General features: G+C 46.3%; 7 protein-coding genes across 7 annotated transcripts; 5 read left to right on the forward strand and 2 right to left on the reverse strand.

The window, feature by feature from the left end:
* Nucleotides 1-1,035: 1,035 nt before the first annotated feature.
* N7506_004993 (uncharacterized protein) lies at nt 1,036-3,685 on the reverse strand (the record flags this gene model as incomplete). Its single annotated transcript, XM_056954287.1, has 7 exons — nt 1,036-1,978; nt 2,033-2,154; nt 2,211-2,261; nt 2,314-2,403; nt 2,454-2,654; nt 2,705-3,476; nt 3,534-3,685. 7 exons carry the CDS (start codon nt 3,683-3,685, stop codon nt 1,036-1,038), a joined length of 2,331 nt encoding a protein of 776 aa, XP_056813176.1.
* A 565-nt stretch (nt 3,686-4,250) lies between these two features.
* On the forward strand, nt 4,251-6,086 carry N7506_004994 (uncharacterized protein; the record flags this gene model as incomplete). The annotated part of the gene is made up of 4 exons (XM_056954288.1): nt 4,251-4,356; nt 4,539-4,932; nt 4,982-5,041; nt 5,105-6,086. Coding segments are annotated over 4 exons (1,542 nt in total), but the record flags the coding sequence as incomplete, so codon positions are not given.
* Nucleotides 6,087-7,761: 1,675 nt separating this feature from the next.
* N7506_004995 (uncharacterized protein) lies at nt 7,762-9,038 on the forward strand (the record flags this gene model as incomplete). The annotated part of the gene is made up of 2 exons (XM_056954289.1): nt 7,762-8,614; nt 8,671-9,038. 2 exons carry the CDS (start codon nt 7,762-7,764, stop codon nt 9,036-9,038), a joined length of 1,221 nt encoding a protein of 406 aa, XP_056813178.1.
* Nucleotides 9,039-9,314: 276 nt separating this feature from the next.
* N7506_004996 (uncharacterized protein) lies at nt 9,315-9,512 on the reverse strand (the record flags this gene model as incomplete). Its single annotated transcript, XM_056954290.1, has 1 exon — nt 9,315-9,512. One exon carries the CDS (start codon nt 9,510-9,512, stop codon nt 9,315-9,317), a length of 198 nt encoding a protein of 65 aa, XP_056813179.1.
* A 1,967-nt stretch (nt 9,513-11,479) lies between these two features.
* Nucleotides 11,480-12,011, forward strand: N7506_004997 (uncharacterized protein; the record flags this gene model as incomplete). The annotated part of the gene is made up of 3 exons (XM_056954291.1): nt 11,480-11,769; nt 11,856-11,892; nt 11,952-12,011. 3 exons carry the CDS (start codon nt 11,480-11,482, stop codon nt 12,009-12,011), a joined length of 387 nt encoding a protein of 128 aa, XP_056813180.1.
* Nucleotides 12,012-13,978: 1,967 nt separating this feature from the next.
* On the forward strand, nt 13,979-15,748 carry N7506_004998 (uncharacterized protein; the record flags this gene model as incomplete). Its single annotated transcript, XM_056954292.1, has 1 exon — nt 13,979-15,748. The coding sequence occupies one exon, from the start codon at nt 13,979-13,981 to the stop codon at nt 15,746-15,748; it is 1,770 nt and encodes a 589-aa protein (XP_056813181.1).
* A 1,151-nt stretch (nt 15,749-16,899) lies between these two features.
* N7506_004999 (uncharacterized protein) lies at nt 16,900-17,897 on the forward strand (the record flags this gene model as incomplete). The annotated part of the gene is made up of 4 exons (XM_056954293.1): nt 16,900-17,023; nt 17,266-17,339; nt 17,393-17,551; nt 17,844-17,897. 4 exons carry the CDS (start codon nt 16,900-16,902, stop codon nt 17,895-17,897), a joined length of 411 nt encoding a protein of 136 aa, XP_056813182.1.
* Nucleotides 17,898-18,711: the final 814 nt, after the last annotated feature.

Raw genomic sequence — 18,711 nt, forward strand, 5'->3', positions numbered from 1 at the left:
TCAGTCCCTCCCACATTGGCTGAGACGACATGTGCGAGGCTGGCGCGGCGGAGGCAGATGGTAGGGAATGTGGTTCCTGGACCAGCTGATCCTTTTTGGGGCGATGACGAGGCTTTGCTCTGTATACACAGGCCCAAGGTCTTTCAATGCACTTTGAGCATGGTGTGGCTCCATTACATCGAGATTTCCGAAAACGACATGCCTCGCAGGCTTTGGGGATCCTGCATTTCTGAGTCACGGACGGTTCCTGAGTAGAAGGCATATTGGGATACATGAATGTGGAGTATTCACTGCAATGCTGTCTAGCCTCACATTAGATTATGCATATTGCGGGATATTTGCGATATCTCAGGGCGCGTATATGAGGGTGTTCTCGAAGAGGCACATACATCTCGCAATGGCGTGGTAGCGATCAACAATTTCGACCTAGCTATATGACGAATATCAAATTCAAGGGTCCGTGCTGTCAAGATATGCGACCGTCACTCGTAGTGATGATTCATTCGGAACTTTCACGGAACAGCATTGTAACTGCAAAGTTCGATGATATATGCTATGCATCTTGTATTTACTACTGGTTATCGGATATACGGAAGAGAAGGTCATGGCAAGGCTTTCTCGCCCCTATATTTTAGCCATGAACTTACGAAACTAATTTTTACTCTTTGCTATATCTTGATAATTGGAAGCGCAGTGGGACGGACAATCGAAGGCATGTGGGACCATTGCGGCGGGACGTTTAGAAATGAGGTGATACATTATTGTAATATTCAGAAGAATTCTCGCCAATAGCGTGTTCAAGTGGGCCCGTCACTCTAATAGTCGCGGGATTCCAATGACGAGTTGAAAGAAATACGATGGTAATGAAAATGAACGAGTAGGCTGGGGGTTGCACTCAATTTCCCGCCGCTGTAAGCTAAGCAAGAAAGCCTATAGACTCCAGCCCCGTTTTTCCGATCAGGACTTTCTCAAGTACCTAGCCTAAACGAGAACTTTTAACATAGCACGAAGTATTTTGTCTTCGAGATAGCCGCATCACCGGCTATACCTCTCATCATCCTTAACATCAGGGAGCAGCAAATCCAAAATCGATGAAAACAACCGCGAAATCCCCCAATGACCAGCCCTTGGCAAGATATCCAGTAATCCACAGAAAGTACTAGAGTCAGCCGTCGTAGGCCGGGAAGCTTTGAACCCATTTGCTTCAAACAGCAGCCTTTGATGATCAAGACCTATCTTCTGCAGCTCCGAAAACTCCACATTGTGCTGCGAGTTCGCTACATCCGATCCGAAGCGCGTGTAGCAGAACCAAATTAATGCTGCGCGGAATATGATTCGCGGGACGTGGATAGGTGGCTCGGTTCCGATATTCTCTTGTTCGAGCTCGCGCAGGATTAGTGCGGCGTGAAGCACACAGCGTTGGCCGTCTGGTGATGAGGCCCAAGAGCGTGCGTAGGCTATGTGATTCTGGGATTCGGCGAACCCCTCTTTCCCAATTACTAGTTCCAGTCGGTTTGCGTTGGCGTATAGTGAGAAGAATATCGAGTGCCATAGAACGGACAGGCAGTACGGATCCTGACTGTGTCCCTTGCCGGGGCCTAGGTACGAATCGTGGAAGGCCATCAGATTATGCTCGCAGTGCTGTCGCCGGGTTGGGCTATTTGTATTAAACGCATCGACTGCGGATGCGCTGAGCCCTTCTAGCTCAAGATATGCGTGGAACCCATTGCTGAAAAGGGGGGATAATTGTAGAGGCGCCTGGTTTGCTGTTGTGTCCGGTGGCCGTGAGTGAGCTTCATGCATACTTGAGCCCGGAAGGCGACTCATTATCTTTTCGCTCCAGACTTCTACTGTTGGTGCAGCCCAGAGATCATCATCAGACAATAGTGGGAGCTTTTCTGGTGAATGTCGCAAATACGTATCTGTTAAAAAGAGCTCTGAGATCTCGACATCATGAACATGAATTCCTGCGAGTAGCCTTGGGACGAGACTTAGCAATTTGAACATCTGCTGAATATTCTGTTAGACTCACCGGTTCTTTTCTTCTGCCTGAATCCACTTCTTCCAGGCCTCTTGTGGCGTGGAGAAGACCTCGCTGAAGCTGATATAGTCAGATGCTCTCTTGCACTTGGATGGTGTTGCCCTCTTAGCCCACTAGTGGGTTTGTTAGTACGGTCCAAGCCCAGAGGCCGGAGTAGTGCATCACTTACCGCAAGAAGAGTGCCGTGAAATGTCTGTGCAATGAGTAAATCCTTCTGTCTCTGATCCCGCCTGTTAGCCATTGACTAACACCAGGATATGTAGTCGGCTCACCCCCGATAAAAGTCCAAATGTCTGACCTATGAGAGCCGCCTGGATTAAGGCAATTGTCTCAGGTCCTTGTCTCGAGAAGTATCGTTCCCACTATATGAAGTTAACTGAAGTTTCATAGAGATCGAGGTTGACAGACTAACCGACGACAGGATCGCTTTATTAAGGGTCTCGAACACCTTGACACCTTTCGATGCAGCATGTGAAGATCCCACAAACAGGCTTCCAATAGAGCAAATGGATAGCAGCAGCAATGAGCTTTTAGCAGACGGCCGGAAAGTTGGCGCATGTACGATTGGAAATACGGGATGAAATTTCGTGAAGTACATTTGGATGCATATATTCTATTTTGTTAGCTGAGAATAGCAATCAAGGGGGAAGAATAAAAGCCCACCAGAAAGTCCGTGGAGGGAAGTGGTAGGCAGGGCATATGAGGCTGGAGCTTGACAGCTAGGCTAGCACGGTATGCTTCATCCACCTCCGTTGGATCTGGACCCGTCTCCGGGGTAGTTTGTCCCGTTCGTGATGTATCCATGAACGTGTACCAATGTTTTTGCACTAGTTCCTCCCGTGATGGAAGTGTATCCTCCACAAGCGATCGTAAAATATCGCGCTCAGGCTCATTTTGGTATTGGCCGGATATTCCGGGAGGAACCCAGTTAGTAGTTGACATCAAGATCTCCGAGTTGAGAGCACCGAGATCAAAGTCGTCATCTGCAAACCATGCCGGTATCTGGGTACTCGTGTTGCCACAGACCCATGACCCATCTTGGCTAGAATCAGGTAGAGACGGATCTAGGCCAGTTAATCGAGATTGGGAACCTGGTGTCGGGAGTCCGGCCACTGCTCCGTCGAAATTTGACTGCGCCAATTCTTCGGCATTTGAACCGACCGCAGTCGGGTGCTGTGCCGGGTTCATAAGTGAATTAAATGCTGATCTGGAATGGCCAGTATGTGGATAACACGATCCAAAGGAGGAAAGATGGTCTGGAGATGTAGGAGCATCCTGGGCACCTAATGAATAGTCGTTATTCAATGGAGAGGCTTGCTCATCGTGGTGATTCATTGCCGGGGGTATGGCATCATCTTCTATGTTGTGGGCCGCACTAGTAGAGGGAACAGCGCTGGATGATCGATGGGATCTTGAATGCCGCAAAAGAGAATCGCTAGAAACTCAGTCAGTGCCAAATTAATCACAGGGAGGTATCCGGCAGGAGACGTACTGGCGACTAAAGGCTTTTTTGCATATGGTACAGACGAACGGTTTCTCTCTGGTGTGTGTCCTGACATGCCGTGCCAAGTGCTCATCCTTGGTGAATGACTTGAAACACCAAGAACACAAACGCTGGCGTCGAGTGCGGGAACGATCGGCCATGATGTTGTTATCACTTCGAGGAAGGATAAAGGATGAAGAGATGTGGCGGGGAGCGGGAATATCGGAGGTGGGAAAGTCTGGGGTCAATCTGGGGCAGTGTGATGCACCCCAACATTTCTCCAAAAAAATGAGACTCTTCATATTAAGCCCTTTAGGCTCGTGAAATAACTCGCAATCTTCTCCGATGATTTTGCTTACAGCTTCACATTGTATTCAATCGACCTTGTGCCCGCGCTGCGCGTAGTCCCACATTTTTGGTCCCGCATTTTCGTGGGACCTAACGGGTGAACAGAGCCTTGACGATCAATATTGATTCGACAAGTCAAATCCTTGATTGATCTCACTGACCCTTTAACTCTATCTTTACCGGTGATTTCAAGAGTGGTTATGGTTTGTGGGACCCCCACTACCCCGGATCTGGGGTAACTGGGGAAGTCTCATCCCGGGGTTGACATCCTAGCTCATACTTGATTTAAGATGCAATGATGTCTCGACACGGCACTTGTTTCAGATCTCCTCCACTGCTTTCCTTTAAGTTAAGCTCATCAACATGACTGGAAAAGAGAGTCCTCCCATTGACCGTACCAACGCTCTTAGCATGGACCTTATCCCTGGAACTGAGCTAATGAGAGAGGAGGAGGGAGTTCATCTTACAAACGCATTGAAACAGGGTAAACAGTAAGGAATATTCAGGCAACAATTTAGCCATTTTGGTATTCACTCTATTGAACAGGCTTATACCATGTCCCTCAAGTGACCCTGCGGACCCCTTGAACTGGTCAAAGACGTGGAAGTGCAAGTAACCTGTCTGATGTCTTGAAGTGCAGAGGCTGACTAAACATCAATCACACAGATTTAGTTATTACAACCCAATTTCTGTTTCTATTCGTCTCTGTGGAGTCAGCACTCTCGATGGGGCCTATGTTCCCCCTTTTCGCCGCTGAATTCCACCTCAACGACACGCAGCTGAGTTTATTGACTGGGGTTTGCGTTCTTGCTCTTGGCTTTGCAAATTTCATCATAGTTCCCTGCTCGAATACCTTCGGACGACGCTTGACAAGTCTCACCTTTTGCTTGCTCGGCATCGCTTCGTGTGTATGGCAAGCTCTGGCTACGTCATATACCAGCATGCTCGCTGCCCGCGTTGTAAATGGGATCGCCACTGCTACCAGTGAGACACTCTTAGTACAAGTTGTGGCAGATATGCTCTTTCTCCATGAGAGGGGTCTTTGGACTGGTGTTTACTTGTGAGTATGACCCCTGCCACTATCGTTCTTTATAATAATCTTCTATCAGCATGGGTTACTTCCTCGGTCTGTTCATTGGCCCTGTAATCTCCGGTAATATTGCCCAAAGGTACAACATCTGAGCTCAAGCCGGTCCAATCTTTGAATGTACATGGCTCACTTTATCTCATAGATACGGCTGGCGGAGCTTCTTCTGGCTCTCTTTAGCGCTGACTTGCTTCAACTTCATCACTCTATTGATCTGTTTCCCCGAAACCCGGTTTCGCAGGGATTCAACCTCGGATTACTCGAAATTCAGAACAACCACACCCTCCGGCCAAAACATCAAACGGCGGGACCCAGAGGTAGAATCTGAGCAACTCGAGAACGTCGAGCGAGTCATTACCGTTGGCACTGGCCGGCCTTCCAAGTCCCAATTTAAATTGTGGCAAGCCCCGGAAGCAGCATGGAGAACGATTCTTCTCCGGGACACTATCATGCCGTTGCGCCTGTTTTTCTTTCCTATTATCCTCTGGGCCGGGCTGAACGTCGCCGGACCAGCAAATATCCTCCTTTTCTGGAACCTCACGGAATCTTCTGTCCTCAGCGCACCCCCATATAATTTCTCGCCATCTAGTGTGGGATATGCGAATTTTGCGTTTGTCGTTGGCGGCTTGATTGGACTTGCTACCGCGGGCCCACTCTCAGATTGGGTTGCTGTGCGCGCTACAACGCGCAATGATGGCATTCGAGAAGCAGAGATGCGGTTGCCAGCTCTCATTCCATATTTCTCTATTACGGTTGTTGGTATTGTGGTTGGTGGGGTGGGCTATGATCGGCTTTGGGATTGGCCTGTGATCCTAATTGTTGGATATGGCTTCAGTGGGGTTTGCGTGACCGCTGTTCCTACAATCGCCATTGCCTATGCTGTTGATTGCTACAAACCCATTTCTGGCGAGATTATGGTTGTTGCAACTGTGATCAAGAATGTTTGTGGTTTTGTGATGAGCTATTGGGTTATGCCTATGGCAGCGAGAAGAGGCTTTTTGGCGCCTGCCATGGTTGAGTTCGCGCTAACGATAGGGCCGATGATTTTGGGACTTCCGATCTATTTCTTCGGAAAGCGTCTGCGCAGGTTGACGAGATATTCGACTGTATATGCGTATGGAAGTTGATTTTTCGCCAGACAAAACATGGACTGTTTGTTCAAATTCACAAATATTACCAAGTAGGAAAACTGTATCACCGTAAATGAATGATTTGTCGGTTCCTCATATTACTAGTAAAGTGGGAAGAGCGCGCTGGCGGTCTGGCATCGCAGACAAGACGACGGGGGTGCTCAGTGCTCGACGGGGATAGTGAGAAAAGCAAGGCCCCAGGAGCTGCCAGAATAGGAAATAGATGATGTTCTTCAGAGAGGTGTAGGATGCTTGAATTGCTATGCTAGGAAAATGGGACTAGAAATACCCCCGGGATGCCTGAGGCGCAGGTGAGAGATGTGGCGCGGTTTCCCCATTACACTACGTAGATTACTTGGAACTGCAGGATCGAGCAAACGCGCGCATTTCGTGTAGTACAAAATATCCCTTCCGTGTCACCGGGATCCAAATCATGCATCTCCCAGTTTGCAAATTTTAAGATCTTGCATAACTAAAAACATTTCCCCTTTGCTAGAGTGCTGTTATAATACATCGGTGAATATCAAACTGGGTGCTTACATATGGCCCTAACAGCCAATTTTGTCCACATCCGTGACACTCTCGCTCTCGCTTCCCAAGGTCTCCATCATGACCTCACCCAACCATCTCCTAAATACCCTAGTCCATAAATTGTCTGCAGCACGAGGAGAAAATAAAGGGCTTTGCTCCGCTCTATGCATGGCTATCGCACAGAGTGAACACCGCAACTAATTCACCGGATATTTGAGGAAAAGACCAAGGATAACGTTATATTGTGGTTTGGAATTCGTTCAAATCTGATAGAAGAAATTATGGCTAATCAACGACCTTTTTGAAGCTTCTCCAAGGGATATAGGCTCCACTTAAAGGGAAGTCCTACCAGCGCACAGATGCCCAATGCAAAAGATTGTGATAACGACCTACATGGTCTCAGTTTGTGCCTCAAATCTTGAATACCTTGATTTCAAGTAATCTTTTGTAAACCCTCGTCATAATCACCAGATATGTTCATGGAAATGGAAAAATGATTGAAACTTGGAAGAGGCGAAACATGATCATGTTTCAAAGATCGGAACCACTAAGGGACTCATGTGGCGAATCGATAGAAGCTCTGTACGAGTCTTGCAGATACAGACATCAAGTATGGATGTATAATATACGCAGTGTATTCACTAGTTCTCTGGCCACGCATGGCTGAGTTGTTTAAGCAATGCTGCAGGACCATCAGAAGTTAGTGACTTGATCACGTCAACAGCAAGCAAATTGGTAATTTAGTGCACACCTGGCGGCTTTCTAGTATGCATCAGAATGCAAGAATGAAAAAAAAGTAGTCAACATTGGCACATCGATCGCCATTATCTGTACCAAGCCCGGTCCATACTTCGCTTCAACGTTTTGATAATATGCAAGGCGATGTCTCACAACGTGGGGCAGATTGTAACCAGAAGCGGCATGTTTCGTTGTTGTTGGCTTACTTCTTGAAGGGTCGATAACAGGTCATGGAGGTCATGTCTGCATGATAGCATCTGATCAGGAAAGGATACAAAGGGGCAGGAAGGTGATCGAGCATAAGAACGTCGCAAGTCATCGCACTCGAGCAACATGTACAGAGAGAGGATCATTTTTTCTTTGCCTTATCGTGTTTCATATTGTGAATACTAAATCATGCAACATGTGGGTTTTCGGTGATTTCAATTCCGCGTTTGACATCAATGTTGACCATTCCAAGAAACAAGATGAAGATTCTGGGCATCCTAAGGCTCCCGCCTTGAGTGATATCCGAAGTGCTATTCCAACCCATTGCTTTCATCGATCACATTTGATATCATTCGGCTACCTTTTCCGTGACGTCGTATACGTGTCTGCACTAGTGTTCGGGGCATTGCAGATCCCCTCCATGCAGAGCGCCATTCTGCAAACACTGGGCTGGGTGGCATATGGGCTTCTTCAAGGATTTGTGTTTACTGGGATATGGATACTTGGTCATGAGTGTGGCCACGGCGCCTTCTCATCCAATGCTGTCATCAATGATGTGGTTGGGTGGACCCTTCATTCAGCGCTTTTAGTGCCTTATTTTTCCTGGAAGATTACCCACGCGCGTCACCACCGATATAGTGGGCATATGGAAAAGGACACTGCATTTGTTCCTCTAACGGAGGCTGAGTACGCTAAGAAGGGTGGGTTGGAGGTCACAGACATGGCAGATCTGATGCAAGATACACCACTCAAAACGCTAGTCACCCTTATTGGACATCAACTAGCGGGGTGGCAAATCTATCTCCTCACCTACGCCACTGGTGGAGAGCAGAAAAGTGCCCAAGGGACTGTTGACAACAAGAGGATACCTTCCCATTTCGATCCGTATAGTCCGCTGTTTACGCGGCAACAGCGGTCCGCCGTTGTACTCTCTGATATTGGCATTTCTATCATGATCATCATTCTATTCTATATGGGGAAGAAATTTGGAGTTCTCAACATCTGTGGTCTTTATTTCATGCCCTATTTATGGACTCACCACTGGTTAGGTAAGTTGCAGTATACATCAGATGACTACAGTCCCACTAACTTACAAACTCTCAAGTTGCAATAACCTATCTTCATCACACCCATACGGAGATCCCACACTACAGCGCATATACCTGGTCATTCCAGAAAGGGGCCCTCGGAACAGTGGATCGCAGTTTTGGCTTCATCGGTCGTCATTTCTTCCATGATATAGTTGATCATCATGTGGTTCATCACCTCTTTCCAAGGATTCCATTCTACAACGCGGAGGAGGCAACTGCAGCAATCAAACCACTACTTGGTACAGCATATCACGAGAAGAATCAAGAGAGCTTTCTTTTCTCATTGTGGACGACCTTCCGAGAGTGTCAATATGTGTCAGATACCAATCCCGACGAAGGGTCCGGTGTTCTACTGTTCAATCGAGATCGGCAAAATATCTGAAGATATTCGGTTTCTCATAGTCTTTTAGTTTGACAGTGAATGCTAAAGGCACATATACACTGAGAACATAGCCCAATAGATCAGCGTGATTTTACTTTGAAAAATTGCTAGTATTTCCAAGGTTCCCTACACATGACGCTACGTAGAGAGATCTCGTACCATGGATAGGTATATGTTCCTCGCATTCTAAACTGGGAAGTCCGCAGACTTACTATCCATTTTCCGCTGGCAAGAAGTGCCTCATCTCTGGTCTCAACTTCGGCAGATAGCATAATCTCATACTTGAGTCGATGGCAGCTTTGCGATGGCAGAGATCAGAATGTTGACTGCGAATATCTGGTCCCGATTTCGGTTGAAGGAGGCCGCAGGCCAGAAAATCGACTTCAGGCAGTACATCACAATGTAGTTTGAGAGCGGGTCTTGGAAAGCTTTCCTCATGCCACGATATGCGATATAAGCCTCCGCAACACCCATCTCAGGTTGGGTCTGAGCTACAAAGCTCTTGGGGGTGTGGTGTGAGTGAGCTGGGTTGGCAGCGCGGATATTGAGTCTCTTTCTCTCTCTCTCTCTCTCTCTCTCTCTCTCTCTCTCTCTTCTTCTCTTTTTCCCCCGGTCCCTTCTTTCCCCTTTACAGTCTTAATTCACTGTCTTATCGCGGCTTCCGCTTGTCCTTTGTAATTAAGTCTGTTGTGAAAAGCCCGACTCAAGCTCAGCGGGTCCGTTTTGTCCGTTCTATCTGCTATGCCCGCCATGTCCGCTCTTGCCGCTCTCGCCGCTTTCGACAACCGAGCCTGTTTCACAAATGGCTCGAATCGGGGTTTTGGAGCAGCCCGTGAAACCGATCAAATGAGAAATCTGAGTATGGGAATCTCGAGCTGCCCAGGTGAGGATAAGTCTGCGATATAGAGATGGGTTAGGAGGAAGGGTGGGCTTAAGATGTGTTGAGATGGTCAGGTGACGCAGATGACGGGCCCGGAACATCTGACCGTGTTTGGCAGTGTTTGTCCTGTTTGTCAGGCTCCTTCCAGGTCTAGATAGCGTAGATCGAGAGAGCTTCTCTCTCTCTTCCTCTCTCTTCTTTTCCCCTCTGTCCGTTTTAGATCTCGCAGAACCGATCCATTGCTTTCCTACGCTTCATCGTAGATCACTTCCGCTATCAATGAACAATCAGGTGCTTGCTCCACGAACATCATAACAGTCCTCCGATAGACAGGTGGCCACATTTCTAGCTGTCCGCGGGCCTGATAGCACTGCCACATAACAGTGGTATTTAGCGCAAGCTACGGATATGATTTCATCGTCATTAGCATCATGGTGAGTCTACCGCATCGCCCGTGGAGGCCCACATAGAAATGACCCCGACCGGGGCATGAGAAAGTGCGGGGCATCCGAGAGTCAATTCAAACAGAACTTCGCCGGCTCTGCAAATTGGGTTAGTTTGTATGACCATCTAAAGAACCTGTTCATATGCCGAATTTACGGTTACTCGATGTTTCCGGAAGAAATAGTGATCACCAGCTCTTGAGCTATGCTATCCGTCACTATCGACCTTTCTCGGCTTGAACTAACTACAGGCCTAGACGTATTCGATCGCTGTGTTTGGTCCTATGATTTGGGTCTGTTCGTCATGTTCGTGACAATATATTCCACCCATGGCTCACTTAGTGTTATTATCTGGGAGCTCCCGAGGTCGTCTGGACAAAGCTCCGTAGGGCTAGAACGCCAAGGATCCAATTCCTGGGACTGTCTCGGCTCGGCTGATCTATTCGACGGATACGGTGAAATCATGGGCCAGCTCGTTTCTAGAGGAGCGTGCTCTATATTTATGCTGGCAATATGTGGGCTTGCTTGATTTAATCTCGATGCCCAGGTATCTTTTTCAACATATTGAGTCTTGTCTAAAATATAGACAAGCTTTTAGTAAAAACCGTCGGCCTTGATTGATTTGATCCATCCATACTCCGTACTTACGAAGTAGTTAGGTCAGAAACGTTATATCTAAAAAAGGAAACGCCGTAAATGCTAAACAAGTACGGATTACTGCGTATGGTTCTCGCACTGCTACATTTCCATGGTGAGGCCAAACACAATAATCATCTTGATATGTGCCAAGTCTTTAGGAGCGGGCTAAGAGCGGAGGGTAGATGTGAACCAAAGTCTAAAGATGTTGCTCAATCTAACAACCCAATAGACTCATCGAATGTGCCGAAAGGGATCCAGTTTCAATTCTGACGAGAAGAAAAGGATGATGCTAACATCAGTCTAGACTCGTTCAATTAGTTCCAATCTTCACATTCTCGTATTATTGTCTCCATGTGCTTGCCCCATCTGCACATATAAAACACCCATCAAAGCACCGCAAAACTACATACCAATTCAATCCAACACTCTCATCATCAAATACCAGTGAGAAACTCAAACTCTTCTGAACCTCATTCAAAATGAAGTCTCCTCTTTGGTTGTTGACTGTTCTGCTGCCTCTGGCCACTGAGCTAGCAGCTGCATCTCCGGCCGCGAATCCTGACCCTGATTCTCTTGAGTCTCTTGAATCCTTTGATGACGCTAATGAGTTCGAAGAAAGAGACCTAGAGGATCGTCAGGGAGGCAGTCGTCAGGGAAACAGATGTCGTATCAATAGGCCATATTGGTATTACAAGTATCCTTGCGATTCGAGCGACAGGACTGGTCAAGCGAGAGTTGGCAGCCAGTTCAGCGCTACGTGCAGATACAGGTAAGTCAACTTCAATCGCAGAAGTGCACCAGATGAAAAGAAACATTTATGCTAAGTTGCCTAGGAATTATTACAAGGCTCAACAGGGTTGGGTTCGTAACTCCGACAAACCTCGCGGTTGCGGTGAGTTTATCTGACCCTTCAAATGTCTCTGTGACAAGCCATTAATGACAAAATAATAGAGGGAAATTGGGAGCGCCGATGCTCTTGAAGCTGCCTTCGACGATCTGTGGTACTTGTAACTGACGGTGATTTCCACGCTTAAAAAAGGTGAAGGTGTCATATTTGTATCCTGTCATTCTCACTTTTAATTGTCATTAATTGATTTTTGTAATGCTGCCAGTGTAAGTGTAATCTCATGAGTAAATTGCGAATGCTGCACTACTGATTATTTCGTTTTGTCTAAGCACTGCCAAGATTATCGATATAGTTAACGTATTCAACACACATAACGTGCAATATCTATTGAATGTGTTCACTTTTCCATGATGTAGGATGCTAGACCTTTGTTTAATAAGCGATTAGCTTTCCCGAGGTCTTGCACTAGAGTGAACTAGGGTGATGCAAGTCAAGCTTGACGAGGTATTACAACCTTGGAATGTCGATTTTAATTACCAGTCTCGTCGCATACTGACAGCATATTTCTGAGAAACGGCATCTACTTCCTATTTTGGCCGTATAGGCGCCCTGATTACTTTCCCATGATTCACATAATGAAGGGCTTGGTTGGCCTTTTCGTGCATTGGGCTTTTTACTAAGATTGTTAGTAACATACAATTAGGGGTTTCAAATACCTCACATCAAACATGCTAGTTTTTGGTAGGAAATGATGAAATATATAGCCAATACCACTCTGATTATAGTTTAATACCCACAGAAAAGAGAGCCGAGAAAGATATTCATTGAAGCCACGGATATATTGATCATTCGTGGTGCGTCCGAGGTCTCAGATACGGGGGGTTTTTGTTAGGTAGGCTCCGACGCTTCGGAAACACGAGCTCCTGACTTTAGTTTAGATTTGACGTACATCCTATCAACTTAGCCAGTACATTCTAGTATATCTAACCTATATCGGCCTATTACGCCTTGCTAGTACGTCATATGGCGTTCCTTTACGTTAATCACAGGATCCCGTAACCTTATGCGAAGGTTTTTCGTGGAAATCAAACTCCGCGTATATTGAAGTGCTAGCCGGGGAACCCTCCAGACTCTTTTCTCGTATTCAAAATACAACCATGAGCTCCAATTTGGCACCGGCCTGTGAGATAGGAAGTAGATAAGATCGGGCAACCTAACTTAATATTTGTGTTACAGTGAACACGAACATTTTTCTTATGAATGCCCAACCTCGACATGGAATTTAACAGATCAAGATTGATCTATATGAGACCATTCATGGAGCATACCTTGACCCAAGACCATGTACTTTATGCCAACTACCTAGATTGATTTCCACGGCCGCTGGATTTATCTTAAGAGTCCCGCCAAGGGAGCGGCTAGGGAGCTGGAACCTCATTTAAGACAAGAAATGTACTGATCCATGGCGGCACCTCTTCACAACTTGGCATCTTGGCATTAGAATGATCAGCTGCAGTTCCTAGAGTGGGAGCATCTAAAGTAGCCCGGCCACTCGTAGCTTTTAAGTTCGGGATCGATATGATTCCACGATGCTAATCCTATGTAGGTCCATTTTAAACTCGAAACCTAACGAGGCAGGGAAGGTGCTAATTTTGATATTAAGGTTTCTCGAGGTCTATACAGTGGTGATCCTTGTGGAAAGAAGTGACTAAGTTTTTCTTCATTCAAATAGATCGGCTTGATTTGTTAGTTATCCTTGTTGTATTTTGTATTTTACTACTACTTTCAACCCTATAGGTAGCACCTAGGAAGAGTGTAATAATTTACGATAAGGCAAGCAGTCAAAGAAAGCCAAAATCTGAACATGCCTAGGCCTGATGCCGTATAGCCTGACAGCTTGGTTTCCAATCCGAGGAAGTTAGTGGACGGTTTTGTAATTGAGATGTCAGAACGCCTCTGCGGTAGATACAGCTTGGTGATGATGTCAAGTCTGATTCGGAGTCCGTATTCACACCAGATGGGGAGGAATGCAAAAGAGTCGCGAGTATAAAAGACACGCATGGGTCCGACCAACTAAATTCCGATTTGGAAGATAGCTCTTGCAAAATTTCTCCAAGCTTCTCATGAACGAATGGCTCTAATCAAAATGTTCAACACTGTTGGGTTTATCTTTTTCATTTTACTGGTTAGTCCTCGTTTACTTGCCGCGGCCGTCTTGTCGGTTCGTGACCAATGGAGCGAGACTCTTCAAGTTACAGGAAACAATGATGAAGAGCCACTACATTTGAGCGCCCTGCTAGATTCGGAAGACATCGACCCAAATTCCGTTTGTACGAGTGAATCCTCAAATGATGAATGTGTTCCACTTTTCAAGCTGGCCAGTAGTGAGGGTTATAAATCATCGTCAATCTTGATTGAGGAACTTCGTTTGTTCGTCGACATGGCATACGGCGAGGACAGCCATTCAACCTCTCACACTGCCTTTAACGAAGCATCAAAGGTCACAGGATTAGACCCCAACTCAGAAGGTCTCTTAGCATTCCCAAATGCAAGTGATCTCCTTCATGCTGCGCTTGATCCGACCGAGCTCCATTCTAGCACGTGGAAGAGACAAACCACGAGCAGTGCTAGCCTCCAAGATTTTGCTGTGAAGCAAGCGGCCGCTGTGGTCGCCGGAGAGGTCTCACGCTTGAAAGGGGTGCTCTCTCTCCCAGCTAGGCTTGTAGGGGGAATAGCCGATTGCAATTCCATCTCTCGCTCAGCGGTAGATAGTTGCAAGAAAGGCGTGAAAGTACAGGTTGCATTTTGCAAACAAAAGCAGAAAGATACGATTGCAACATGCAAAAAAGATATTGCAAAAAAGGTGGATGAATGCAAACGACGGGTCAGAGACCGCGTAGCAACCTGCAAGGATAATGCAAACAAAGCTGTATCCAACTGCCTCGCTGAAGTGGGACGGACAATCGACAAATGCAAGAAAAAAGCCAAGGATCCCTTTAGTAAGGGGGCTTGTGAAGCGAAACGGCCAGGGCTCAAAGCAGGATGCGTGTTAGGAAAACTCAATGTTCCCAAGTGTGAGTTTGGTGGAGCACAGAGCGCGGCTTGTGAGGTGAGTCGCGGCACCATCAACGCGAAATGTGAGTTCGATCGGATCAACATTCCTCTCTGTGAATTTGATCGTCTTACAGCTGGGTGCTGCGAGGGTGCGAGAGCTTCAGCCCAAGCAAATTGCCAGGCAGGACTTTCTAAGGAAAGGGTCCAAGAGAAGATGGACGCCATTCAACAAAAATGCGCGATTTTGACGGCAATCGCTAAAGCTGCCACTAAGTCCTACCTCACAGGGCAAAGTATCGCCTTTTTGGGTCAATTAAGCGCCGTTAAAGAGATTGGACAAGGCATTCAGATGGTTGACAAGCTCCAAAAAACTCAAAAGCAATTCGAATCTATTGCAAATGGAGTGACGGCTGTGGCTGAGGGTCGGATCAATGATGCGAACTCACTTCTCTCTTCCTTGAAGGGACTTCCTGCTCCAATCAGCACTGCTCAAGCCTGGGCAAACACTGCACAGGCAGTAATCAATGGAAAGGCGGACGCTGCTTTAGGTTCTGCCATTGGAGCCGTGGCCGAATTGCAGGCTATTCAGAAAGCAGTCGCCACGATTGAGAAACTTAAAGGAGTTCAAAAGAATCTGCAGGAGATCAAAAAGGCAGCAGAGAAATGTGCCCTGGCGCCCAAGTTCACACCGGCCAATTTCCCTGCTTTCCGAAATCTCAAACAGCGGACCGATATCAACAAAGCCATGGTGGAATATCGAAAGTTTGTGGAGGTACCTGTGAAACAGCTAGCCGAGTGCAAGGCAGTCGGAGAACGAATCAATCGCTTGATGAAAATGAACTTCTGATGGGATTTCGCGTTGATGTTCTGGTCTTTGTTGTCTTTTCTTTTGTCGTTGCGTTGCCTCTTCGCAGTATTGAGGACGAAGGAGTTGCCACCGGAATGATTTTTGTCTCAATGTGACGTTTTATTTGACTAATGCTTTTGTCTATGACCTGCAGAAACAAATTGTTAACATGAGTTAATTCGTTGAGATCGTCCTTTTATTCCAAGTCGAGACCATTCTGTAAACAACATCTCAATTACTCTCTGGGCAAAATTGGCTCTGCCCATGGGATCATTATAAAGGTGAGGGACTGGAGAAAAAAAGCCAGCCAAGTTAAAAATAATCTTGAAGTCGATAATTGCAAAAGAGTGTTGTAGCTTACCTGAGAAGGCAACAAGACGAATCCAATAGAACAAAAAACAAAAACATACAACAGTGAGGATTCGCTGGTGGTCACCCACCCAACTACTAACTCACCGGCGTGTGGCTTAAGTACGGCTGAGCGGACGGGAAGCCCTGTTCTCCACACCCTGTGGTCGTATGTGCTTAGATTGTGGGCTGATAGTCAGATATCGTCTTCTAATTGATACTGAGCTGGGAGAGGTTTTCTGACTCCTCATCCAAACATACTCCGAACCTTGTGTATATTATTGAGGAGTTGATATATTAAGATTTGATGAGACTGCAAGAAACCACAGAGAATGTACAAAAATTTGATTGGTAAGGAAATTATCCCCAAAAAGTCACTAAACTTAAACTACCCGAGGGAATTACTACGCCGCTGATGATGAGACTTTTGGCCTGTACTACATTGAACTCAAACGCAACTTCGCTTTTGAACGCCCGTTACAATGACTAAGCTGAACGAAGCGACCCATTCGCTTTTTCTCCCAGGTGAACAGCACAGCCCTGCCTCGTAAGATGTTCCATGGTTATACCAAAAGAAAAAAACATTACATATAGGTGACCTGGTTCCTTTTCTGAGCCATATGAATCCATCCTATCTTCTCTCTCGTCATGCCATGACCAACCTATGACACGCGAGATAACATGTGTCTCTCAGCCAGCACGGGAAGACTGCGATGGTCCCGTTTGACAAGCAACTATGCCACCAGACCACGTCTTAGCCTACCTACACTTACTGCAAGCTGCTGGCTTGCATGAACGCCAAAATGGAAGAAACTATGGTGCCAAGCATTATAATCTGTAACACGATCATGCTAGTGCTGGCCTCCACTGGAGTTTTTGTCAAGCTTCTAATGCTAGGCCATCCTCAAAATCTTCACATCGATGATGGTACGTGGCCCATGATCGGAAAAAGTCCTGAAATTCAAAGCTGAAGAAACGAACGTTTTTTCAAGTTCTTTGCGTTATAAGTTGGGTATGACATCTTTCTACAGAATAGGTGACCTCCCGAGGTCTTTGGACTTGCTGACTTTGCATATAGATTTTTGCCTTCGTGTTATGCTTCAATTCTATGTGGAGTATCTTCTTCCATCTCGTACGATATCCACTTGCAAGCTCTGACACACTAGCAGTGACTAGATACGGATACGGTAAACACATCGAAGCAGTTGGAGCAGACATACCTGCGATGTCTATGTTTTTAAAGGTGTGAAACCGTCAATACCTTGAAATGTTGATTGGTTCTTACAAAAATGATAGCTTATCGTCGTGGCTGCTATTTCCTATCTCATTGCAATGACTGCAATCCAGGTTTCATTCTGCTTACTATATAAACGACTCTTTGCGGTGACACATGTCGGCTGGGCTTATTGGTTTCTTATAACCATTGTGGTAGTGCAGTTTACGGAAGAAATTCTCGTATTTGTTTTTCAATGCTCGCCAATTCGAAAGCTCGTGGACGCCACTGGTTCGGTCCAGGGGAGGTGTTTGGATCTTTACGTCTTCTACATGGTTCATTTTGTCACGAGGCTGGTTACAAATATTGCTATCTTTACACTGCCAATCTCAAAATTACTGACACTTCAGATGAAGCGTGGAGCAAAGGTGGGTGTTGTCTTATTCTTTGGACTTGGATTATTGTAAGTCTTCCCTGTTACGAATTCCAGCTACATCTCTATTTTATGCCTCGGACTAACGTTACACATCCTAGAGTCTGTGCTACCAGCATCATCCGAGCCACTTACCTGAGACGCTTCCAAGTTGACTACACATGTTTGTTGATACTATCCGTTATTATTTGAATGGCCGGTTCTAACTACCTTTCAATAGGGGATGTAGTAAATGCATTGAATTGGTCAGTTGTGGAGGTCTGCACTGCCATATTCATAGCCTGTATTCCTTCATTCAAGGCTCTGGTTACTGCGTTTTTCCCTTTGCTGCGAAAGCACATGGGATTCTCAAGTGGCAGCACGCCTCATCAACATATCACTGAGGAGAACTCTGGCGACTCTCCTACTGATTATTTCAATCTACCTGCTACCCAGAGAGTCCAAGCCGTTCCTGACTGTTTTCCATTACCCTCCCCGTTCGTGGAATTTCATGAACTCCCAAATTTGAGTATGTCCGGTGCGATACCCACTGTGCCTGAAAGTCGTGCCATGCGCCACGATCCGCCCTTGGATTACAATTCCGGTTGCAGTGCACAAAGAAACATTTTAAAGTTATGAATCGAGTTGATTGTTAATCATCTTTGTGGATCTTATAAACAAGATCGTGTTTTCTGAAACAGAGTAGTCCAACAATTCAGAGTAAGTAAGTAATTCCTTAAAATCACTGAGCAAGCTTTCTACCGCAAATATTGGGCAGTCACTGAATTTATTGCGAAAGCACCGGGGGAGTGTCTTGGTTAGAGCCTAGCCCCACCCCAACCCGCAAATGGGCTGGGCTTTGGGCTCAGGCTGAAAGCCCACTGGGCTTCACTAGGGGCCTATTGGGCCCTAAAAAGTACAAATTTACCAATTCTTGACAGTTGGATAAATGATATATGTTTTCTTTAGTACGATCTTTAGGTACTCAAA

Source organism: Penicillium brevicompactum, assembly GCF_028827555.1.
Source record: "Penicillium brevicompactum strain IBT 35665 chromosome Unknown utg000003l_segment0_segment0, whole genome shotgun sequence".
Taxonomy (NCBI): Eukaryota; Fungi; Ascomycota; class Eurotiomycetes; order Eurotiales; family Aspergillaceae; genus Penicillium; species Penicillium brevicompactum.